Below are 26,037 nucleotides of genomic sequence, written 5' to 3' on the forward strand. Positions count from 1 at the left end.
TCATTTTACAGTGTATGAGTGATCTAGTTTCTTCACATCCTCACCAGCATTTGGTGTTGTAACTTTCTAATTTTAGTCATTCTGATAGGTGTGGTAGGTGATAGATATCTCATTGTGGTTTTTAACTTGAATTTTTCTAAAGGCTAATGATGTTGAGCATCTTTTTAATGTGCTTATTTGATGTTTATATATTTTTATATATAGCATATACATATATTGCATATTTATATGTATATAACATACACATGTATATGTAACATATACATGTGTGTATATATTTATTTCCTCTTATAATTTATTTGTGGAAATATCTGTATGTTTGTCCTGTAGAGTTTTACCATAGTATGTTTTGACGTGTTCCTCTGTTCTTCGTATTTTCTGTAAATTGGTAGCTGAATCTTGAGGCTTAATTAAATTCAAATTTTGTCTTATTTATTTTTGGCAAAACTAATTCAAAAGCAGTAGTGTCTTCTTCCATTTAGAAGTATATAATGTCTGGTTCTCTTTTTTTTTTTTTTTTTTTGAGATGGAGTCTCACTCTGTTGCCCAGGCTGGAGTGCAGTAGCACCATCTCGGCTCACTCCAAGCTCTGCCTCCCAGGTTCACGCCATTCTCCTGCCTCAGCCTCCCCAGTAGCTGGGACTACAGGCGCCCACCACCACGCCCGGCTAAATTTTTGTATTTTAGTAGAGATGGGGTTTCACCGTGTTAGCCAGGATGGTCTGGATCTCCTGACCTTGTGATCCGCCCGCCTCGGCCTCCCAAAGTGCTGGGATTACAGGCGTGAGCCACCGCGCCTGGCCGGTTCTTTGTCTTTTTTATGGGCAATGACAATATTCAGTGACTTGGTCAATAGTTTTCTAAGGTTGCAAGATGGTAATATTTGAATTAAATTATTCTTTCTTAATTGATTGCTGAACCTCAGGTTGAATATCCCTTATCTGAAATGCATGGGACCAGAAGTGTTTTGGATTTCAGATATTTTGGATTTTGGAATATTTGTGTATACATAATAAGGTATATTGGGGATGGGACCCAAGTCTAAATATGAAATTCATTTTTGTTTCATATAACCATATATATATAGCCTGCAAGTAATTTTATGCAATATTTTGAATAATTTTGTGTATGAGACAGTGTTTTAACTGTGACCTGTCACATGAGATCAGGTGCAAAATTTTCCATTTCTGGTGTCATGTTGGTGCTAAAAAAGTTTGGGACTTTTGGACCCAAACTTTTGGGTTTCAGGTTTTCAGATTAGGGATGTTCAACCTGTGCTTCTATTAAGAGGTTCTTTCTCTCATCTACTTAGAGGTATAGTTCTTATAGGAAAGGCAGGACACGTGCTTGATTGATTTCCTTTATTTGCCAATTTTGAGAATAATGAGTTGGTTTCCTAGGTTTCTTATTGTCATTATAATCTCATAGATTTAAATTGTTTGTGTTAACCGACTGTAGTTTTTCTCCTCACTGATGCTCAGATTGGCTCATCTTTGGCCAGGGTTATGTTAGTCTGTTTTCATGCTGCTGATAAAGACATACCCAAGATTGGGCAATCTACAAAAGAAAGAGGTTTATTGGACTTATAGTTCCACGTGGCCGGGGAGGCCTCATAATCATAGTGGAAGGCAAGGAGGAGCAAGTCACATCTTACGTGGGTGGCAGCAGGCAAAGAGAGAGCGCTTGTGCGGAGAAACTCCCATTTTTAAAACCATCAGGGCCGGGCACGGTGGCTCAAGCCTGTAATCCCAGCACTTTGGGAGGCCAAGATGGGCGGATCACAAGGTCAGGAGTTCGAGACCAGCCTGGCCAATATGGTCAAACCCCGTCTCTATGAAAAATACAAAAAGTAGCCGGGAGTGGTGGCGGACGCCTGTAGTCCCAGCTACTTGGGAGGCTGAGCAGGATAATTGCTTGAACCCGGGAGGCAGAGGTTGTAGTGAGCCGAGATCGGGCCACTGCACTCTAGCCTGGGAGACAGAGCAAGACTCCATCTCAAAAATAAATAAATAAATAAATAAATAAAACCATCAGATCTCGTGAGACCCATTTACTGTCATGAGAACGGCATGGGAAAGATCCGCCCCTACGATTCAATCATCTCCCACCGGCTCCCTCCCACAACAAGTGGGAATTATGGGAGCTACAAGATGAAATTTGGGTGGGGACACAGAGCCAAATTTTATTAAGGGGTTACCTCTTCAGGTGGCTTCTTGAGTCCTTTTGATTAGCCCAGTAGTCTTTGTTTAGCTTCTTTCCTCGTGTTATTTGACAAGATGTTCCGTGTTCATCTTGAGTATTTCCTACCTCAGTCCTGGGATCAGATGCTTTTCTAAGGAATCCTGGTTCATTTTAGTGTGAAATACTGCTACCAACCTGGATAGTGGAGGTTGTGGTTTTTCTTGGGAAGTCCATATTTTTAGAATGAGTGCATTTAAAAAGGAGCTTTGAAAGACTTTATTTCTACACAAATTAATATTGATTAACAAGTATGGTTATAACTTTTTATCATACTTCTTTATGTTTTAAAAGACATAAAAAGGCTAACTTTACATTTTATTTGATGCATATCCTTCCCAAACTGAATGAATAAAAGTACTAAACTGACACCTTCAACATTCCTCTTGTGTAGGAGTATACTGAGGAGATAGAGCGTTTAAAACGAGATCTTGCTGCAGCCCGTGAGAAAAATGGAGTGTACATTTCTGAAGAAAATTTTAGGTAAGCCCTTGGCTATGGAGTTAATTTCTAAGAATAAGCATTTCTGATAACAGGCTATTTGAAATAAAACTTATGTAGCAGTAAGTAAAATCTTTATATCAAGTGCCGATAAATACTTCATTTCGTGTGTGTGTGTGTGTTTTCTTTTGAGGCTGACCCTGCTGGAGTGCAATGGCACAATCTTGGCTCGCTACGTCCTCAATCTCCTGGGCTCAAGTGATCCTCCTGCCTCAGCCTCCCAAGTAGCTGGGGTTACAGGCATGAGCCACCACACCCAGCTAATTTTTGCATTTTTTTGTAGAGACAGGATGTCGCCATGCTGCCTACGCTTCTATTTTGTTTTGACATTAACAAGTAGCTATCAAACACTTTTTATAAAATCTTTACTAACTTTTAATTTTTAAATCATTAATTCATATGAAGTTTCAAGAAGAGTACAAGAGAGGTTTCATGTATTCTTCACCCAGTCTTCCTCAGTGGTTATCTCTTATATAATTATAGTACAAGGCTGGGTATGGTGGCTCATGCCTGTGAATTCCAGCACTTTGGGAGGCCAAGGCAGGTGGATCACCTGAGGTTCGGAGTTTGAGATCAGTCTGATCAACATGGAGAAACCCAATCTCTACTAAAAACACAAAATTAGCTGGGTGTGGTGGTACATGCCTGTGATCACAGCTACTCCAGAGGCTGAGGCAGGAGATTTGCTTGAACCTGGGAGGCAGAGGTTGTGGTGAACCGAGATAGCGCCATTGCATTCCAGCCTGGGCAACGAGAGCAAAATTCTGTCTCAAAAAAAAAAAAAAAAAAAAGATAAATAAAAATAGGCTGGGCGCTGTAGCTCACGCCTGTAATCCCAGCACTTTGGGAGGCTGAGGCGGGTGGATCACCTGAGGTCAGGAGTTTGAGACCAGCCTGGCCAACATGGTGAAACCCTGTCTCTACTAAAAATACAAAAGTTAGCTGGGCGTGGTGGCAGGCCTGTAATCCCAGCTACTTGGGAGGCTGAGGCAGGAGAATCGCTTGAACCTGGGAGGCAGAGGTTGCAGTGAGCTGAGATAGCACCATTGCACTCTAGCCTGGGGAAGAAGAGTGAGACTTCATCTCAAAAAAAAAAAAAAAGAAAGAAAATAATAAAATAAATAACAAATAATTATAGTACAATATCAAAGCTGGGAAATTGACCTTGATACAATATGTATATTAGTTTGTTCTTATACTACTATAAAGAACCACGGAGACTGGGTAATTTGTAAAGAAAAGAGGTTTAATTGGCTCACAGTTCAACAGACTGTACAGGAGGCATGGCTGGGGAGGCCTCAGGAAACTGACAGGGCTAAGGGGAAGCAAGCACATCTTCACATGGCGGCAGGAGAGAGAAAGTGAAGAGGAGAGCGCTGCACACTTTTAAACAACCAGATCTTCTGAGAACTCATTTGCTATCATGAGAATAGCAAGGGGGAGGTCCATCTTTATCATTCAGTTATCTCCCACCAGGCCTCTCCTTCAACATGGGACTATAATTCAACATGAGATTTTGGTGGGGACAGAGAGCCAGACCATATCAACATGTGTATATACTTCTGTGCCATTTTGTCACTTGTATAGATTTGTGTAACCACCACTGTAATCAAGATACAGACTATCCTATCATCACAAGGAACTCTCTTGCTAATTCACTATAGTCACACTCAGTCCATCTTCTTCATGATTCCTAACCCCTGACAACCACTAATCTGTTCACTTTTTAAAGCCCTGGAGTAGTTGTTAAAAGGAAAGCTTTTATTGAGGCCCATTATATAAAACAACAATAATAGCAGAGAAAACAAGGGGAAGAAGGCAGGGGGAAGAAGGCAAGAGGGATGCTAAGGACTATAACTTGAAAATTCCTAATTGTGTTTATCCTTGAAGATATTAGGAAGCAAGACTTTCACAGAGCATTTTTTAAAAGTTAATAGTGATAAAAGATATTAGACCTAATTAGTAATAACCAGAAGCATTTTAGTATAATCTTTTACTGAACTTTTTTATAGATGTTAACACTCTAATAGTATATAAATCATTTAATAAACTTACTTTTTTCTGTGTTATTTCCAGCTGTCATAATGTATTCCATGAATGTGTAAGATGCCCTAGAATCAGAACAATGTAAGATTGTGGGTTAGATAACACTTTACCACCTCTAAAGGAGGTGTTCTTTTTTTGATGCTTTAGAAGTAAAAAGTAATTGGTGAGGCACTCAGTCCTGGTCTGTAATCTTTAGAAATGATATTGATTACTGGCTTTCATCTTTCTGATTTTATTTTTGAACTTAAGAAGTAACTTTGGTTTTCGTTTGTTTAATCCCATGATTTAAAATATGGTGTTTGCTCTTTTTTTTAACTTTTATTTTAGTTTCAGGGGTACATGTGCAGGTTTGTTCTATAGATAGATTGCATGTAACAGGAGTTGGTGTATATATTATTTTGTCACCCAGATAATAATCATAGAACCTGATGGATAGCTTTTCAATCCTTACTCTCCTCTTACCCTCCACTCTCAAAGAGGCCCAGGTGACTATTGTTCCCTTCTTCGTGTCCATGTGTACTCAGGGTTTAGCTCCTACTTATAAGTGAAAACATTCAGTGTTTGGTTTTCTGTTCCTGTGTCAGTTTGTTTAGGACAATGGCATCCAGCATCCAGCTCCATCCATGTTGCTGCAAAGGACATGATCTCGTTCTTTTTTTTTTTTTTTTTGAGACAGTCTTGCTCTGTCACCCAGGCTGGAGTGCAGTGGTGTGATCTCGGCTCACTGCAACCTCTGCCTCCTAGGTTCAAGAGATTCTCCTACCCCAGCCACCTGAGTTGCTGGGATTACAGGCGCCTGCCACCATGTCCAGCGAATTTTTTTTTTTTAAGTAGAGATGGGGTTTCACCATGCACAATGTTGGCCAGGCTGGTTTTGAATTCCTGGCCTCAAGTGATCAACTCACCTCAGTCTCCTGAAGTGCTGAGATTACAGGCATGAGCCACTGCACCTGGCCATCTTGCCTTTTTTATGCCTGTGTAGTATTCCATGGTGTATATATACCACATTTTCTTTATCCAGTCTACTGTGGATGAATAGCTAGGTTGATTCCATGTCTTTGCTGTTGTAAATAGTGCTATGATGAACATATGTGTGCATGTGTCTTTATGGTAGAACAATTTATATTCCTTTGGGTATATACCCAGTAATGGGATTGCTGGCTCGAATAGTATTTCTCTGTGTGTGTTTTATTTATTTATTTTTTTTGAGATGGAGTCTTGCTCTTTTGCCCAGAGTGGACTGCAGTGGCACAATCTTGGCTCACTGCAAACTCTGCCCCCCAGGTTCAAGCAATTCTCCTGCCTCAGCTTCCTAAGTAGCTGGGATTACAGGTGTTTGCCATCATGCCCAGCTAATTTTTGTATTTTTAGTAGAGATGTGGTTTCACCATGTTGGCCAGGCTGGTCTCAAACTCCTGACTTCAGGTGATCCATCCACCTCAGCCTTCTAAAGTGCTGGGATTACGGGTGTGAGCCACCATGCCCTGTGATAGTTTCTTTTGTTATGCAGAAGCTCTTTAGTTTAATTACCTCCCATTTGTTAATTTCTGGTTTGTTGCAATTGCTGTTAGCATCTTCATCATGAAAATCTTTGTCAGGGCCTATACCACCTTTTTCTTTTTTGAGATGAAGTCTTGCTCTCTTGCCCAGGCTGGAGTGCAGTGGCATGATCTTGGCCCACTGCATCCTCTGCCTCCCACATTCAAGCAATTCTCCTGCCTCAGCCTCCTAAGTAGCTGGGATTACAGGTGCCCGCCACTACGCGTGGCTAATTTTTGTATTTTTAGTAGAGATGGGATTTCACCATGTCGACCAGGCTGGTCTTGAACTCCTGATCTCAAGTGATCTGTCCACCTCCACTTCCCAAACTGCTGGGATTACGGGTGTTAGCCACTATGCCCAGCCGGGCCTATATGATTTTGTACCTAGAAAACTTCATAGTCTCTGTCCATAAGCTCCTAGATCTGATAAACAATTTAAGCAGAGTTTCTGGATACACAATCGTTGTACAAAAATCAGTAGCATTCCTATATACTAATAATGTCCAAGCTGAGTGCCAAATAGGAACGCAATCCCATTCACAATAGCCACAAAAACAGTAAAATACCTAGGAATACAACTAACCAGAGAGGTGAAAGATCTCTACAGTAAGAATTATAAAACATTGCTGAAAGAAATCAGAGTTGACACAAACAAATGGAAAAACATTCCATGCTCATGGATAAGAAGATTCAATATTGTTAAAATGGCCATACCACCAAAAGCAATTTACAGATTGAATGCTGTTCCTCTCAAACTACCAATGACATTCTTCACAGAATTGGAAGAAACTATTGTAAAATTCACATGGAAGTGGAAAAGAGCCCAAATAGCCAAAACAATCCTAGGCAAAAAGAACAAAGCTGGAGGCATTGCATTACCTGACTACTACAGGGCTACAGTAACCACAACATCACGGTACTGGCACAAAAACAGACACATAGACCAGTGGAACTGAATAGAGAGCCCAGAAATAAAGCCACACACCTACAGCCATCTGATCTTCGACAGAACATGCAATGGGGATAAAACTACCTGTTCAATAAATGGTGCTGCGATAACTGGCTAGCCATATGCAGAAGATTGAAACTGGACCCCTTCCTTAACGCCCGTATACAGAAATCAACTCAAGATGGATTGAAAACTTAAATGTAAAACCTAAAACTAAAAACCCTTGTAAAAATCCTAGGTGTTTGTTCTCTAATAGACATGAGGCATAATCTGAGATAGTTTTGTCTGAAAAAGCTTTTGGAATTAGTACAGTGTCAGTCAGAGAAGAATCACAAAAACTATAGCCAACATTTAAAACAGGATAATGTTTTATTTAAGCCAAGCTTAATAGACGTTTTAAAACCATGTCAAAATCATCTCTTCCATACAATAACAATATTGTCTTACCCTTTGGCATTCACTCTAAGAAAAGCACTTCAAATAATCCCGTTTTGCATAAAAGATCCATTTCTATTTATTTTATTTTTTATTTTTGAGACAGAGTCTCGCTCTGTCACCCAGGCTGGAGTGCAGTGGCGCGATCTTGGCTCACTGCATTCTCCACCTCCCGGGTTCACGCCTTTCTCTTGCCTCAGCCTCCTGAGTAGCTGGGACTACAGGCGCCCGCCACCATGCCCTGCTAATTTTGTTTTTGTATTTTTGGTAGCGATGGGGTTTCACCGTGTTAGCCAGGATGGTCTTGATTTGCTGACCTCATGATCCTCCCACCTCAGCATCCCAAAGTGCTGGGATTATAGGTGTGAGCCACGGCGCCCAGCCGTAGAAGATCCATTTCTAATAAAAAGCTAATATATTTAACCAAAAGACTATTAGAATTAACTCTTCTCTTACAGCTCTTTTCTAGCTTTTCCTTTAATTAACAATATCTTTAGCTAATATAAGGGAATTTGTATTCACGGAAGAATCTGTCATTTAAGCATAATGTGAAATATAAAATTGTTGGTTGTTATCAAAGAATTAGATGAGCAAATACAGGCATTCACTTCTGAAACTTACTAATACTCAAGAAATCAGAGACCCATTAAAGTGGATTTGGAAGACCTGTGAGCTTTGTGGTTGAGAAAAGCATTGTTCTATTTTACTTTTTATGACTTCTTTTGACTTTATCTTCTAATATTTTTGTTGAATTTCATTTTTGCTGTCAAATTTTTAGTTTCTGAAAACTCTTTTCTGCCATCTTTGTCCCTCCTTTTGAAAACTATAGCATCCTCTTATTTTACAGATCTGTTCCTTATCTCAGGAACATTATTAGTGTTATTAACGTTTTCTTTTCTGTTTTTCTTTCCTTTGGGATCTTTTTTTCCCTGTTGTGATATCTCTCATTTGTATTTATTTTCTTCAAATGTCTAATGACTTTTGGCTGGCAGTTAAGATGGACTAGAAGCTTTGTACATGGATGAGGATTATGGACCTGTGAGTTCACTACAGATGAAAAAGTGATAATATCAGTCTTAAGTCTGGGCTTCCATCAGATATCATTCTTTGTTGGATTTTTTTTCTTTTGGACAAGGCCTCAGTCTTTCCTGAGAAGACTTATCCAGTTTGCTTGGAGATTTTTCTTGCTGCTGATATTTTTTTATTAGAATGGGTATAGGAGGCTGAGGATCCCATCATTTTAGTATGTAGATTTACACCTAAATGCTCATTTCTAGTCCCTAAACCTTCTACAATCCATGGTGTCTACTGAAAGTGAACCTGGAAATTCTGCTGCAATTCCTGTAGACTAGTGGCTCTCAACGGAAGTGGTGTTTGGGGAGTGGTGGTGGTGGGTGATTTTGTCCCCCAGAGGACATTTGGCAGGGTCCACAGACATTTTTTATTGTCATGACTTGGATGGTACTGAACATCCTAAAATGTACAGGACATCCCCACAATGAAGAATTATTTGATCCACTAGTGCTGAGGCTGAGAAACTCTGCTCTAGAGAGTAATCCTGTGTTCTCATGAGGGTTATGTGGTGGTGTGAGGGTGGTGTTTGTGCTGGTGTGTGTGCATGTTGCAGCAGCAGGGGGTATAATTGCTCTGTATACAAGCTTTAAGTCTCAGTTTTTAACCCCTAATCTTACCCCTTCCTTCTAAGATACCTGATGCCTTCAAGTCCCACATTTTTCTTTTTCTTTTCTTACCTTTTTTTTTTTTTTTTTTTGAGACGGAGTCTCACTGTTGCCGAGGCTGGAGTGCAGTGGCATGATCTCAGCTCACTGTAAGCTCCGCCTCCCAGGTTCATGCCATTCTCCTGCCTCAGCCTCCTGAGTAGCTTGGACTACAGCGCCTGCCACCACGCCTGGCTAATTTTTTGTATTTTTAGTAGAGACAGGGTTTCACCGTGTTAGCCAGGATGGTTTCGATCTCCCGACCTCATGATCCGCCCGCCTCAGCCTCCCAAAGTGCTGGGATTACAGGCGTGAGCCACTGCGCCCGGCCTAGTCCCACATTTTTCCAACATTCTGTGGGGCATATTTATATTCTGTATGCCTGATTATAGACACTTAGGTTGTATTCCCTTTTCTGTCTACTTTGTGTTACAGTCAGTCCTCTGTTAGCTTTCTAGCTTCTCAAATTTGGTACACACATACTTTTCCCTTCATAGGTAGGGATTCTTAGTTTCAGAATTTAGGGCAAGGGAAAAATATTTCATTAATAAAACAAAGGCAAGGAATATAATTTGTTCTTTGTAATTTGTATTTATTGCTTATTGACACTTAGGTATCAAGTGACACTTGAGTATCAGGTGACACTTGGGTATCAAGTGATGGTGATAAATGTTGGAAATGAGTTTGTGTAGCTGTCACAATTGTGTTGGAATACATTTTGTAGGAGTTAGAAAAAATATTAACTGTTAAACTCATATTAAACTTTATTTTAGAGTCATGAGTGGAAAATTAACTGTTCAAGAAGAGCAGATTGTAGAATTGATTGAAAAAATTGGTGCTGTTGAGGAGGAGCTGAATAGGGTAAGCATTTAAAATGATATTTACTGTTATGTGAAAAGCAAATATTGAAAGATAATGTTAGAATGTGAAAGACCTAATATTTTTTCCTTCTCTCTCTCTATATATATATTTTAGATGGAGTCTTGCTCTGTCACCCAGGCTGGAGTGCAGTGGTGTGATCTCGGCTCACTGTAACCTTCGCCTCCCAGGGTCAAGCAATTCTCCTGCCTTAGCCTCCCAAGTAGCTGGGATTACAGGCGTGTGCCACCATGCCCGGCTAATTTTTTTGTATTTCTAATAGAGACAGGGTTTCACCATGCTGGCCAGGCTGGTCTTGAACTCCTGACCTCATGATCCACCCATCTCAGCCTCCCAAAATGCTCAGATTACAGGCATGAGCCACCGCACCCAGCTCCTTAAGATTTTATTAAAAAAAAAAAGAAAGATTTTATTTTGCTGACCCTTATACTGAAAGTTATATCATGATTTTTTACTATCATCAATCAAATCAAAAAAGCTGACAGCTTATATTAGTGAAACATTACAAAAAATTAACTGAATTGTTTGATAGTGAATGCTGAAGCATTTTTGTTAACATGTTTATCAGATGAAGGAATACAGATATTGGGAGAGACTGGATATTAAAGAAAAGTAATATAACTAGGGTAGGCAAGAGGCCTGACCTTTCAGGGCCACTCTCATATTAATACCTTTATTTATTAATAATAATAATAATTATTATTATTATTATTTTTGAGACAGAGTCTCACTGTGTCACCCAGGCTGGAGTGTGGCGTGATCTCAGCTCACTGCAAGCTCCGCCTTCTGGGTTCACACCATTCTCCTGCCTCAGCCTCCTGACTAGCCGGGACTACAGGCACCCACCACTGCGCCCAGCTAATTTTTTGTATTTTTAGTAGAGACGGGGTTTCACGGTGTTAACCAGGATGGTCTCAATCTCCTGACCTCATGATCCACCCGCCTCGGCCTTCCAAAGTGCTGGGATTACAGGCGTGAGCCACCATGCCTGGCCATTTTTAATTATTTTTAGAGACAGGGTCTTGCTCTGATGCCCAGGCTACAGTGCAGTGGCATAATTATATCTTACTGCAGCCTCAAACTTTTGGTCTCAAGCGACTCTCTTGCCTCAGCCTCCTGAGTAGCTGGACTTCAGGCATGCACCACCATACCTGGCTAATTATTTTATTTTTTTGTAGAGATGGAGTCTCGCTATGTTGCCCAGGCTGGTCTCAAACTCTGGGGCTCAAGTGATCCTCCTGCCTTGGCTTCCCAAAGTGCTGGAATTACAGGCGTGAATCACCTTGCCGGGCCACATTAACACTGTTATATTCAAATCCATTGGCAATGTTGAAGGAACCTGAAGAATTAATAGTACTACCCCAAACCTATTGTTTAATCTCAAAGTGTTGAGTAAGATTGCAGAAAGAAACCAGATGACATATTTGTGTTAATCTACTGGGTAACTTGTTACAGCTTTTGCATGGAAATAATTTGTTTCATTTTTCTCATCTTATGAACTAGCCAGATACCCTACCAACCAGATCAGCATTTTTTAAATTCTACGTTATATTTAGGTTACAGAGTTGTTTATGGATAATAAAAATGAACTTGACCAGTGTAAATCTGACCTGCAAAATAAAACACAAGAACTTGAAACCACTCAGAAACATTTGCAAGAAACTAAATTACAACTTGTTAAAGAAGAATATATCACATCAGCTTTGGAAAGTACTGAGGAGAAACTTCATGATGCTGCCAGCAAGGTTTGTCCCTTGCATTGATTTATACTCATATTAAATAGAGAATGAATAGAAATAATGTCTGTGCTTAAGCATTAATTATGATATTCTGTTTATTCACCCAAAATGGTATTTCTGTCCATTTAAAAAATATTATTTTACTATTTCATCCATATTTTTTTTAGTGGAGATGTTGACTTATGAAAAAACTACTCCTGCTCCTGGAGTTTGGAAAATAGAACATAACTTAGCCAGGCGTGGTGGCTCATGCCTATAATCCCAGCACTTTGGGAGGCTGAGGCGGGCGGATGACCTGAGGTCAGGTGTTCAAGATCAGCCTGACCAACATGGAGAAACTCATCTCTACTAAAGATATAAAATTAGCTGGGCGTGATCGCGCCATTGCACTCCAGCCTGGGCAACAAGTGCAAAACTCTGTCTCAAAAAAAAAAAAGAAAAAAGAAAATAGAACATAACTTTATAATATATTTTGTAGACATTTAGAATGTGATGTTGTGATGCTTTTTCTTTGTGGGGATGATTGAACCTAATTAGTCATTAAGAATTGAGTATGTTCTGGCCGGGCACAGTCTCACCTCACACCTGTAATCCCAGCACTTTGGGAGGCTGAGGTGGGTGGATTGCTTGAGGTTAGGAGTTCAAGACCAGCCTGACCAACATGGTAAAACCCCATCTCTACTAAAAAAAAATACAAAAATTAGCCAGGCATGATGGCACATGCTTATAATCCCATCTACCCGGGAGGCTGAGGCAAGAGAATTGCTTGAACCCAGGAGTCAGAGGTTGCAGTGAGCTGAGATCATGCCATTGCACCTCAGCCTGGGTAACAGAGCAAGACTCTGTCTCAAAAAAAAAAAAAAAAAAGAAATTTAGTATGTTCTAATGATGAAAGATGTTGAAGGTATTCAATTTTTTATTAGTTGTACTTTTTTTTTTTTTGAGACAGACTCTTGCTTTGTCTCTCTGTCTGTCGCCTGGCCTGGAGTGACAGTGGCACAATCTTGGCTCACTGCAACCTCCACCTCCCATGTTCAAGCAATTCTTCTGCCTCAGCCTCCTGAGTAGCTGGAACTACAAGTGTGTACCACCATGCCCGGCTAATTTTTGTATTTTTAGTAGAGACAGGATTTCACCATGTTGGTCAGGCTGGAAAATTTACTAGTTCTTATCAAGATAAATCCTTATGTAGATACTTTCATTAGATTCTTTTCATCATATCCATTTTGTCTAACACTTATTTTTAAAAATACAGCTGCTTAACACAGTTGAAGAAACTACAAAAGATGTATCTGATCTCCATTCCAAACTGGATCGTAAGAAGGCAGTTGACCAACACAATGCAGAAGCTCAGGATATTTTTGGCAAAAACCTGAATAGTCTGTTTAATAATATGGAAGAATTAATTAAGGATGGTAGCTCAAAACAAAAGGCCATGCTAGAAGTACATAAGACCTTATTTGGTAAGTTCAGGCTGTTCTGTTCTAGTCTTGATGTGTTAAGTGTGGTGTTGATTTCAAAACTGATAATTCAATTTTGTGAAACATAGATGACAGTATCACCAATACTCTCTACCATGCACAAACTATTTGTTCAGGCTGAAGATTAATGCTTTACTGTCTCTGAATTAAAACAAATCTTTTTCCCTCCCCACGCTCCCTTCTGTTTTCTATAAAATGTTAATTTATTAAGTAACTAAGTATATAAACGTTAGAAGTAGAAGTCCTCTTTTTCCCTGACTCTGGCTCCTGTCCCTGGGTCATTCACTGTAGGTTAAATTTCTTGGGCCTTTTTCTAGAAATTTTCTGTGCATAAACATTTTGCAACTTTTTATTTGGGGTGGGGGCATGTATATCTTGATGGTTTGCTATATTGTCAGAATATGTTTGTGTCTCATTGTTTTTAACTATTCTGTTATGTCCCTTTAGAAAAAAGCATGTTTATTTAATGTGAAATACTATCTTCATTATGGGAAATTTGGACATCCAGAAATATAAAAATTAAAAAAATCATCTAGACTCTAGTCTCATTAAGCCAAGCACAATCAATACATTTTGGTATTGATTTCCAGTTTTTCTTTTTTTCTGTAAACTTACCATAATTCTGTATATTATTTTTAGTCAGAGATTAATTGTAGAATATTCTAATTCTTTGTGCACTATGAATTACAGTTATGGGTCTGATACACTTACAAATATGTTAAGGGCTTACAGAGCACTATGGAAAATATGTAATGTATATTTAAATATTTCCTTGCTTATGTAGTGAGCCAGTTCTTTTAGGCTCGTTATTACAAACTCTACAAGGGTATACTTTTGCCAACTTCTTTGAAATGGTTTGAACTGTATTTAATATATATGTGTATATATATGTTTATATCAAATATATTTATGTCAAAGTTTACATCTTTCTGTTTTTTTTCTGTTTGTTTGTTATAGGTAATCTGCTGTCTTCCAGTGTCTCTGCATTAGATACCATTACTACAGTGGCACTTGGATCTCTCACATCTATTCCAGAAAATGTGTCTACTCATGTTTCTCAGATTTTTAATATGATACTAAAAGAACAATCATTAGCAGCAGAAAGTAAAACTGTACTACAGGAGCTGATTGTTAGTACATCCTTTAAAATATTTTTGAAGGGTTACATTTGATAAGTATTTGATAAAATATTTTGAAGGGTTACATTTGATAAATCTTCATAAACAATGTTAACTGCTATTCTTTCATCTTAAGCTTTGCTAGACACAGTCATAGACGAGTCACTGTGAGAGTACATATATATATATTTTTTTCTTTTTTTTTTTTTGAGATGGAGTCTCGCTCTGTCGCCCAGGAGTGCAGTGGCACCATCTTGGCTCACTGCAAGCTCCGCCTTCCAGGTTCATGCCATTCTCCTGCCTCAGCCTCGCGAGTAGCTGGGACTACAGGCGCCCGCCACCACGCCTGGCTAATTTTTTGTATTTTTAGTAGAGACAGGGTTTCACTGTGTTAGCCAGGATGATCTTGATCTCCTGACCTCGTGATCCACCCGCCTCAGCCTCCCAAAGTGATGGGATTACAGGCGTGAGCCACCGTGCCCAGCCAGCGTCTCCTTTTCTTTATTTTTATGTTTTTGTTTTTTTTTTTAGCCTCTCCTTTTCTCGGTTCACTGCAACCTCTGCCTCTTGGGTTCAAGCGATTCTCTTGCCTCAGCCTCCCGAGTAGATGGGATTATAGGCATGTGCCACCATGCCTGGCTAATTTTTGTATTTTTTTTAGTAGAGATGGGGTTTTACCATGTTGGTCAGGCTGGTCTCGAACTCCTAAGCTCAAGCAATCCACCCACCTCAGCCTCTCAAAGTGCTGGGATTATAGGCGTGAGTCACCGTGCCCGGCCGAGAGTATGTCTATATTTTTAAAGACAGATCTCTCCACGGTTTATTCTCTCCCAGAAAGATTATTTTCAAATGTATGGAACTAACTTTTGAAACCTTTTTCACTCATGTCTTGTAACATTAGGAGTAGGAGTTATTAGTGAGGCTTCTAATGACTAAAGGGCAAGTTTAGCACCACATGATAGCAAGGGACTTGTTAGTTGGCCCAGAAATTGATAAGTCACTCTTTCCTCAGGGGTCCTGGACCCAACCAGAAGGGGATATTGGGTAGTTAATTTTAAAGCTACAGTAATATATGATAGTAATAATAGTGCAAGAAAAGTATCTTTTAGAATTCTGGGAACACATAACAATTTTTAGGGTTAGATCTGTGTGGCTATGCTCTTCTGGGCCATTACTGTATATCTTTTCTCCACAGTTCTATGGAAGTCACTCATCTAATTGCACTTCATATTACCTCCTTCATACTTGATTTAGATATAGTCTATATAGTCTTTATTTTAAAATTGTATGGTTGGTCTAGGAAGTTCTTAGCCATATAATTTGTTTTCTTTGTGCAGGGTCTTTGCCTCCCTTTTTCAGTTTAACAATATTTATTAAACATTTTCCAAGTGAATACTACAAATGTTAGCTGACCCTCTGCCTCAATTCATTGCTTAGATGACATTATTTGATAGGTTTTCTCAATCACCCAAATTTGACAGTGTTAAAAGATACCCTGTCAGTACTAACTTTTCAAATATTGATTCATTCATTAAATGGTGGTCTCTATATATACAGGCATACTTCAGAGATGTTGCAGGTTTGCTTCCAGACTACTGCAATAAAGTGAATATTACAGTAAAGCAAGTCATGAATTTTTTGGTTTCCCAGGGCATATAAAGTTTATGTTGACCAGGCACAGTGGCTCACGCCTGTGATTCCAGCAGACCCCTGGTGGGACAATCAAAACACAAACAACGTTTATCAATTACGTTTGCTGTCTTATAGGGGTACAGTTTACGGTAGCCCAAGACAATTATAATAGTAACATCAAAGATCATTGATCACAATGTGTAATGAAAAAGTTTGAAGTACTACAGTAGTTACCAAAATGTGATGCAGAGACAGAAAGTGAGCACATGATATTTGAAAAAAGTCACTGATAGACTTGCTCAAGGTAGGGTTGCCACAAACCTTCAATTTGTAAAAATTTGGTATCTGTGATGCATAGTAGGGTGAAGCACAATAAAATAAGCTATGCCTGAACTGATAGATTTCTACTTACCAAGTTACGATTTTTGCTTGAATTAAAAGAAGAGAGTAATGTTGCTCTCACAAAATTAGTTGAAATTGATATGCTAGCTCTTCTTTCCAAAAGAATGCCAGTAGGCCTATAAGTATTTACTAATGTATTTCTGTTATACTTCCTCAGCCCTATCCTACCAAAAGGAGCTTAGATCAGGATTTTTTTTCTTTTTATAAATATTTCCAATCTGTACTACATTCTTAATTTTTCCCATTTCTTGACAAGAACAACATGTTTCACAAGTTCTTCTGATACAGTAGGATATAAGTCATCTCAGATCTTCAGAGTTAAACACTTCCAGCCCAAGGGCTAATCTTGGTGACTACTTGGTCTCAGCCTTTTTGACTGGTAACCTAAACTTGTTTGAAATTTATTTTCTTAAAGTATACCTGTAGGTTTTTAAAAATTTATTTTATTTGGAGTGCTGAAATCTTATTGACTGTCATTTTCCTCTCCTTTGAATTCTTCTGACTTCTATTTCATTAAACTATTAAGAAATTGTTCTGGCTCGTGCGGTAGCTCATCCCAGCACTTTGGGAGGCCGAGGTGGGTGGATCACCTGAGGTCAGGAGTTCGAGATCAGCCTGGCCAACACAGTGAAACCCTGTCTTTACTGAAATACAAAAATTAGCTAGGCATGGTAGCAGGTGCCTGTAATCCCAGCTACTCGGGAGGCTGAGGCAGGATAATCGCTTGAACCCAGGAGGCAGAGGTTGCAGTGAGCTGAGATCTTGCCATGGTACTCCAACCTGGGCAACAGAATGAGACTCTGTCTCAAAAAAAAAAAAAGAAAGAAAGAAAAATGGAGAATGGAAATTGAGAATTTTAATGTGAATATTTAGCTACCAAAGTATTTAAGATATCATTTAGAAAGGTTTATAGAAGTGGAAATATTCTTTTTGAAGACCTATTTGTTTATTTTTAAAACCAGAATGTACTCAAGACTGATCTTCTAACTTCACTGGAAACGATTTTATCCCCAACTGTGGTGTCTATACTGAAAATCAATAGTCAACTGAAGCATATTTTCAAGACTTCATTGACAGTGGCTGATAAGGTAACAAATGCTATGTTCTTAATATCTCAAAATTGATGTGTTGTTTAAGAAGGAAACTCATTTTTGTTTCTTCAAAGATAGAAGATCAAAAAAAGGAACTAGATGGCTTTCTCAGTATACTGTGTAACAATCTACACGAACTACAAGAAAATACCATTTCTTCCTTGGTTGAGTCACAGAAGCAATGTGGAAACCTAACTGAAGATCTGAAGACCATAAAGCAGACCCATTCCCAGGTATGTTGTTTAGCTGACTTGGGGAGTACAGAAAGAGAGTTTTAGGATGATTTGATATAATGTGATAATTAATCTATGTTATACAATCTGAATACTGTAAAACCGGAAACCTGAAAATACCATAGCCACTGTTGCTTATAACAGTAATTATTGTAAAGCAATTGAGAATACTTCTCTTAATATTTGAAGTTTTGCTACATCTAGAACCCCATGCAGAACCACAATATGACAAAACAGTCCTTTTCTCACATCGAGATGAAAGATGAATCTGGAGAAACATACCTTTAGAGAAGAATGGTTATAACATTTAAAGTGAACATGTATCTACATTAAAACCTGCTAAGTTGCTTCTTTCTAGGATGGCATGGATAGTTGTCTTTCATAAACCAAGTCCTACTTTTCTCTTATTTCTATCTCATTGATAGACATTTAAAACATAGTAAATTGATAAAATTTATAATTCTTATTGATTATAAATGTAATTCATGATTTATCTTCCCTGTAAACTGTTCCTCATTATATGAGGCTTTAAACCAAAACCAAGCCTTCAAACCATAATCTATAAATATCAGATATATGAAAAACAGCTTCTGGTATTCTTAAGACTTTAATAATGACTGTCTAAAGTTTTATTAAATAAGCTTATTATGATATGACTGAACTCTTATAATAGTTAACATTTATTGAGCAATTAACTGTGTGTTTATTCCTCCCATCAATATAGATATAAATTCTATTACTAGTCAGATTTAATGAGGAAACTGAGACCTTGTGAGCATCTAATAGTATGTAGATCATCTTACAGAAGGTGGGAGTGATTGTATTACCTGAAAAGCATCCATGTTTGAGTGTCTCTTCTGTGTGTTTCTGGCAACTTAAAATTGCAGCATTTTCTCATACATCTGCATAGGTTATTTCCCTTAAACCTGTTGAGAACTTTTTAGGTGTATATTCTAAGGCTGATCTAAGGCTTTTTATAAATTTACTGTTTTGAAATGCTTAAAATTGTTAGGCAGTTGTTTAAAAAAACAAAACAAAATCTGATCTGAAAAGTATCTTAGCATGAATAGTTTGGCTTCCCTGGCTTTAAGGAAGCAAGTTCAGTTTGTGAGCTATTTCTTAGGTTTTCCAGAACTTGAAATGAGCACTATTAAAATAATTGTGTAAAACTTTGAACACATTTACATATGGATAAATATGATAATACCTGCATTAACATTCAAATTATTAATCTGATAATACCTTTGAGACTAGTAAAAATACTGACAGACTTTATTCATAATCAGAATGTTAGATATGTATTGTCAGCTGATGTGTTATTCAGAGATACTGGCCAACCAGCAGACTGAACAGTGAATAAGAATGTTAGATGTATTTTCAGCTCTTCCTTTGTCATTAGGATGGCTTCTTCATTTTGCAATGTAGCATGTTATATGCCTACAAGAGCTTGTTTTCAAAAATGTAAAATATGAGCAAAGATAAGACTATTTACATTTTGTTAATATGATCCAACTAGGTTCTGTAAAATTTTTTAGCTCCAGTAATTGATAATATTTTTGGATTGCTTGACCCATTAGTATATCACATTAATTTTCCCTTCTAGTAGTGTTATCAGTTAAAAAGCTACTATATATATCTGTCAAAGTTGGTCTTAAACATAATGTGATATATGGGGTTGTTTGAGTAGTTTTGAGGTACACTGAAAGTAATTTGTTACTTAGAGCTAAAATAGTAAAGTTTGCTAATTACTTACTTTTTAAAAAATCCTGGCTGGATGTGATGGCTCACATCTGTAATCTCAGCACTTTGAGAGGCTGAGGCAGGGTGATCACTTGAGGCTAGGAGTTTAAGACCAGTCTGGTCAACATAGTGAGACCACGTCTCTACAAAAAAAAAACAAATTGTTTAAATTACCCAGGCATGGTGACTCATGCCTGTAGCCCCAACTACTTGGGGGCTGAGGATGGAGGATCCCTTGAGCCCAGGAGGTTGAAGCTGCAGTGAGCCATGATTGTGCCACTGCACTACAGCTTGGACAAGAGTGAGACCCTGTCTCTAAAAAAAAAAAAATCCTGGCCGGGCGCCGTGGCTCAAGCCTGTAATCCCAGCACTTTGGGAGGCCGAGGCGGGCAGATCACAAGGTCAGGAGATCAAGACCATACTGGCTAACACGGTGAAACCCCGTCTCTACTAAAAAGTACAAAAAACTAGCCGGGCGAGGTGACAGGTGCCTGTAGTCCCAGCTACTCGGGAGGCTGTGGCAGGAGAATGGCGTGAACCCGGGAGGCGGAGCTTGCAGTGAGCTGAGATCCGGCCACTGCACTCCAGCTTGGGCGACAGAGCGAGACTCCGTCTCAAAAAAAAAAAAAAAAAAATCCTACATTTTAATATCACTTCCACTGCTTTCCTCTGTGGAAGAAAGGTAGAGTTAAAGCTCTCTTGTCAAGAATTTATATAATTAACACCTATGGACAATATTTCTTGTTTTGTTATCAGTCATAAAAAATGTTCAAGTGTCATAATTTTAAGTCTCTTCACTTCCCATACTTTTCTTACAGGAACTTTGCCAGTTAATCAATCTTTGGACAGAGAGATTCTGTGCTTTGGAGGAAAAGTGTGAAAATATACAGAAACCACTTAGTAGTGTCCAGGAAAATATACAGCAGTAAGCTATTTTTAAATTCTCTTAAACTTTTCTGTAAGTCTGAAATTATTTCAGAAGAAAAAGCTTTAAATAGTACAAATAATTCCTCTATGTACTTTCAAATTTTGTTGATATTTTATTATGTATGTGTATATATACATGCATATAAATGTCTTTTCATTGTGTATTTGTGCTCTCTTTTAAGACAGTGAAAAACTTGGCTGTTATCCACAATATATTTTCGAATTTCCTCAATCTTAGAAAACACACTAGTAATTTCACAATTTCTAACCTATATTACTGATGAAAAATACACTAAGTAGAGCAGGGTTTGGCAAACTATGGCTAGCAGGCTGGATGCCTGTTACTGCAAATAATTTCATTGGACACTGTCATACCCATCTATTTACATGTTGTCTTTGGTTGTCTTTGGCTACCTTTGCACTGTAGTGGCAAAGTTGAGTCATTGCATCCAAGTCATTGAACAATAGCCTAAAATATTTGCTATCTGGCTTTTCAAGAGAAAGTTTGCTGATTCCTGTATTAGGGTTTTGTTTTGTTTTTTTATTTTTGTTTTTGTTTCTGAGATGGAGTCTTGCTCTGTCACCCAGGCTGGAGTGCAGTGGCGCGATCTCTGCTCACTGCAAGCTCCGCCTCCCAGGCTCACGCCATTCTCCTGCCTCAGCCTCCCGAGTAGCTGTGACTACAGGCGCCCACCACCTCGCCTGGCTAATTTTTTGTATTTTTAGTAGAGACTGGGTTTCACCATGTTAGCCAGGATGGTCTCTATCTCCTGACCTCGTGATCCGCCCGCCTCGACCTCCCAAACCGGTGATTACAGGCGTGAGCCACCGCGCCCCGCCCTGTTTTGTTTTTTGAGACAAAAATAGCCTGCTCTGTAGCCCAGGCTGGAGTACAGTGGCCTGAGTGCAGTGGCGTGATCTCGGCTCACTGCAACCTCCGCCTCTCAAGTTCAGGCGATTCTCCTGCCTCAGCCTCCCGAGTAGCTGGGATTATAGGCACATACCACCATGCCTGGCTAATTTTTTGTATTTTTAGTAGAGATGGGGCTTCGCCATTTTGGCCAGGCTGGTCTTGAACTCCTGGTCTCAACTGATCTCCCACCTCGACCTCCCAAAGTGCTAAGATTGCAGGTGTGAATCACTGCCTCCCGCCTATATTAGAGTTTAATGTTGCTTTGTAGCCTCATTGCTTGCCAGTGCCGGCCTGTATTAGAGTTTAAGGTTGCTTTGTAGCCTCATTGCTTGCCAGTTCCCCATACTTACCATACACTACAGTCAGACCTATGTTTTCTTTTTTAGGAATTTTATAACTTTATGGTTTAACATTTATATTCATAATCCATTTAAAAATTTTCATATAACATAGGAGATTTGTTGAGTTTCAGTTTTTTTGCCTATAGAGTATTCTATTCTCATGAGGAGAAAGATACTATATTTACCCTATTTTTCCCCATTTAATTCCTATTAAACTTCCTAAAGTTTCAAGCTTTCTTTAGTGTGAAGAACTTCTTGTAGTCTTTAAGGGTGTGTCTGCTGGACACAAATTCTGTTTTCCTTTGTCCAAGAATGTCTTGATTTCCCCTGCATTCCTGAAAGGTATTTTCGCTGGCTATGGAATTCAGGGTTGACAATTATTTTTTTCCAGCATTTGAAATATGCTATTCATTTTCTTCTTCTGGCCTCTATGAAATGAGAAATCCACTGCCATTCAAGTAATTGTTCCCTTATAGGCAATCTCAGTACAGCTGCTTTCAAAACTTTTTTGTCTTTAGAAACTTGATTATATTTTGTCTACTCATATTTCTTTGAGTTTATTCTATTTGGGTTTTGTTTAGCTGCTTCAATCTGTAGGCTTATGCCTTTCACCAAAACTTGGGAATTTTTCATCTATTAATTCTTTGAATAGTTTTCAGCCCTATACTCTTTTTTTCTCTGCCCCTATGACTTTGATGACACAAATGCTAGATCTTTTATTTTGGTCCCTCAGGAGATATGTATAATATATTTTTATAGATAATATATATATTCTCTTTGTTGTTCACATTGGGGAAATTCTATTGATCTGTCTTCATATTCACTGAGTCTCCTTCTGTCATCTCTAACCTACTGTTAAATCCATTCAGTGAGGTGTTTTATTTCAGTTATTGCTTTTTTATTTTTATTTTTATAATTTTCGTTTGCTTTTTTTATACCTTGTTTCTTAGCTAAGATTTATTTTCCCCCAGGAGTATTTTAATTTCTTTTTAGAGCATTTTTATGATGGCTGCTTTAAACTCCTTTCCAGACAATTCTAACATCTGAGTTTTCTTGTTGTTGGCGTCTACTGATTGTCTTTTCTCATTCAACTTGTGATTTTGTGGTTCTTGATAAGTGATTCCATATTGTACCTTGAAGATTTTGGATATTATGTTAGGAAATTCAGGATCCTATTTAAGTATTTTTTAGCTGGCATTTACCCTGTTTAGGCTTAGCATACAGATCCAGGCTCACTTTTATGGGCTGTGGTTCCACTGACAATTTAGTTTTTAGAGCCCTTGCAGTGTTACTCTGATGATGCTTTGTTTGTGTGCTACCCACATGAGAAAAATCTGTATTCTGCTTTTGTTGGATGAAGTGTTCTGTATGTGTCACTCTGATCAAGTTGACTGATAGTGCTATTCAGGTCATCCATGGCCTGAGTTTCTGCCTATTTGTTCTCTCAATGACTAAGAGGGGAGTATTGAAATCTCTAATTGTAGATTTATTTATTTATTTTTATTAGTTCTATCAGTTTTTGCCTCGCGTATCTGAAACTCTGTTGTTGGGTGCATATACATTTAGGATTATTATACCTCCTTGGAGAATTGACCTCTTTATCATTATGTAATATCCACTTTTATTTCTGATAATCTCTCTTGTTCTGAAGTCTGCTTTGTCTGAAATGAATACAGGTTCTCCAGCTTTCCTTTGATTGCTATTTGTATGATGTATCCTTCTCCATCTCTTTATTTTTGGTCTAAGTCTTTTTTTTTTTTCAGACAGAGTCTCGCTCTGTCGCCCAGGCTGGAGTGCAGTGGCACTGTCTCCCTTGCTGCAAGCTCCGCCTCCTGAGTTCACGCCATTCTCCTGCCTCAGCCTCCTGAGTAGTTGGGACTACAGGCGCCTGCCACCACGCCTGGCTAATTTTTTTGTATTTTTAGTAGAGATGGGGTTTCACTGTGTTAGTCAGGATGGTCTTGATCACCTCGTGATCCGCCTCGCAAAGTGCTGGGATTACAGGCATGAGCCACCGTGCCCGGTCTAAGTCTTTATATTTAAAGTGGGTTTCTTATAGATAGCATATAGTTGGGTCTTGCTTTTTCATCAAATTTATAATCTATGATGTTTAATTTATTTATTTGAGACAGAGTCTTGCTGTATGGCCCAGGCTGGAGTACAGTGGTACAATCTTGGCTCACTGCAACCTCTGCCTCCTGGGTTCAAGCAATTCTCCTGCCTCAGCCTCCTGAGTAGCTGGGGCTATAGGCACACACCACCATGCCCAGCTAATTTTTGTTTTTTTACTAGAGATGGGGTTTCACCATGTTGGCCAGGCTGGTTTCAAACTCCTGACCTCAAGTGATTTACCTGCCCTGGCCTCCCAAAGTGCTGGGATTATAGGTGTGAGCCACTGCACCCAGCTGCCTTTCCTCATTTAAATTGAGCACTTTTTATGTTTTTATTTTTTCTCTTCCATTGTCTTATTTATACTTTTTAAATTTTCCCTTTTTAGTAGTATTTCTAGGATTTGAAATATACTTTTTTTTTTTTTGAGATGGAGTCTTGCTCTGTCACCCAGGCTGGAGTGCAGTGGCGCGATCTCCACTCACTGCAAGCTCCGCCTTCCGGGTTCACACCATTCTCCTGCCTCAGCCTCCCATGTAGCTGGGACTACAGGCACCTGCCACTGCACCCGGCTAATTTTTGTATTTTTAGTAGAGATGGGGTTTCACCGTGTTAGCCAGGATGGTCTCAATCTCCTGACCTCATGATCCACCCATCTCGGCCTCCCAAAGTGCTGGGATTACAGGCGTGAGCCAACGCGCCCGGCTAAAGTATACATTTTAAGATAATTTGAATCCATTATCAAATAATTTGCCATTTCATGTGTAGTGAAAGGACATTATAATAGTATATTCCTGTTTCCTCTTTCCCATTTGTCATTATTTTCATATATTTTACTTAGGTGTTTATATATGCAATAAACACCTAATAGATTGTTACTTGGATTGCTTTATCTATTTTCTTTTTTAATGTATCTATTAGATTTATTTTTTTTTTTTTTGAGAGGGAGTCTTTGGTATTTGTCATTATTTTCATATATTTTACTTAGGTGTTTGTATATGCAATAAACACCTAATACATTGTTACTTGGATCTATTTTCTTTTTTAATGTATCTACTAGTTTTTTTGTTTTGTTTTTTTTTTTTTTTGAGAGGGAATCTTTGGTCTGTCGCCCAGGCTGGAGTACAGTGGTGCAATCTTGGCTCACTGCAACCTCTGCCTCCCAGGTTCAAGCAATTCTCCTGCCTCAGCCTTCCGAGTGGCTGAGATTACAGGCACTCGTCACCACGCCAGGCTAATTTTTGTATTTTTAGTAGAGATGGGGTTTCACCATGTTGGCCAGGCTGATCTCAAACTCTGGACCTTGTGATTGCCTGCCTCGGCCTCCCAAAGTGCTGGGATTACAGGTGTGAGCCACTGCGTCTGGCCAAAAATTTTTAATTGCATATGTGGCTCCTATTATACTTCTATTGAGCAGTGCTGTTCTAAAACTCTAGCATTTATATATCCCTACCTAACTTCTATCATTTGTTTTTCAACCCTGTTTTTGATCCTGTTAAGTATAGCGTGTTCCATTGTGAACTCTTCCTATATGCTGAATCAAAAAAGTATTTCCTACTTTTTATTCCTGGTATCTAGACTGATGGATTTCTAGGCCATTCCATAGCTTTGGAGGAAATACTAGAGTAGGGTTGAAGTAGGAAGAAAAATGTGATATAGTTTCTTAAGGCCCATGCAAATCATTTTTCCTGCTTTCCTGACATTTATTGTCTACACCAGTGTTTCCTAGTATGGTCTAGGGACTTTTGTATTCATCACTCAGGAATCTAGGTGATGTTTATATACACACTGAACATAACTGCACTTGGCATTTATTGTCATGGCTTGTAATACTTTTAACTCAATCTCATCTTCCCATTAAGTTGTGAGGTTTTGTTTTGTTTTGAGACAGAGTCTCGCTCTGTTGCCCAGGCTGAAGTACAATGACACAATCTTGGCTCACTGCAACCTCTGCCTCCCAGGGTCAAGCAATTCTCCTGCCTCACTCTCTCCCAAGTAGCTGAG

At 38.8% G+C, this 26,037-nt stretch overlaps 1 protein-coding gene across 1 annotated transcript in view; it reads left to right on the plus strand.

The window, feature by feature from the left end:
• The window catches only part of KIF11 (kinesin family member 11), a 65,210-nt gene that overhangs the window by 26,138 nt on the left and 13,035 nt on the right, over nucleotides 1-26,037 (plus strand). Inside the window, exons 10-17 of the mRNA XM_033224521.1 lie at nucleotides 2,633-2,721; nucleotides 10,202-10,289; nucleotides 11,864-12,052; nucleotides 13,302-13,509; nucleotides 14,485-14,657; nucleotides 17,642-17,767; nucleotides 17,845-18,003; nucleotides 20,562-20,668. Coding sequence (XP_033080412.1) covers nucleotides 2,633-2,721; nucleotides 10,202-10,289; nucleotides 11,864-12,052; nucleotides 13,302-13,509; nucleotides 14,485-14,657; nucleotides 17,642-17,767; nucleotides 17,845-18,003; nucleotides 20,562-20,668 — 1,139 coding nt within the window. The remainder of the gene's footprint in view (nucleotides 1-2,632; nucleotides 2,722-10,201; nucleotides 10,290-11,863; nucleotides 12,053-13,301; nucleotides 13,510-14,484; nucleotides 14,658-17,641; nucleotides 17,768-17,844; nucleotides 18,004-20,561; nucleotides 20,669-26,037) is intronic.

Source organism: Trachypithecus francoisi, unplaced genomic scaffold (genome assembly GCF_009764315.1).
Source record: "Trachypithecus francoisi isolate TF-2019V2 unplaced genomic scaffold, Tfra_2.0 Contig01436, whole genome shotgun sequence".
NCBI lineage: Eukaryota > Metazoa > Chordata > Mammalia > Primates > Cercopithecidae > Trachypithecus > Trachypithecus francoisi.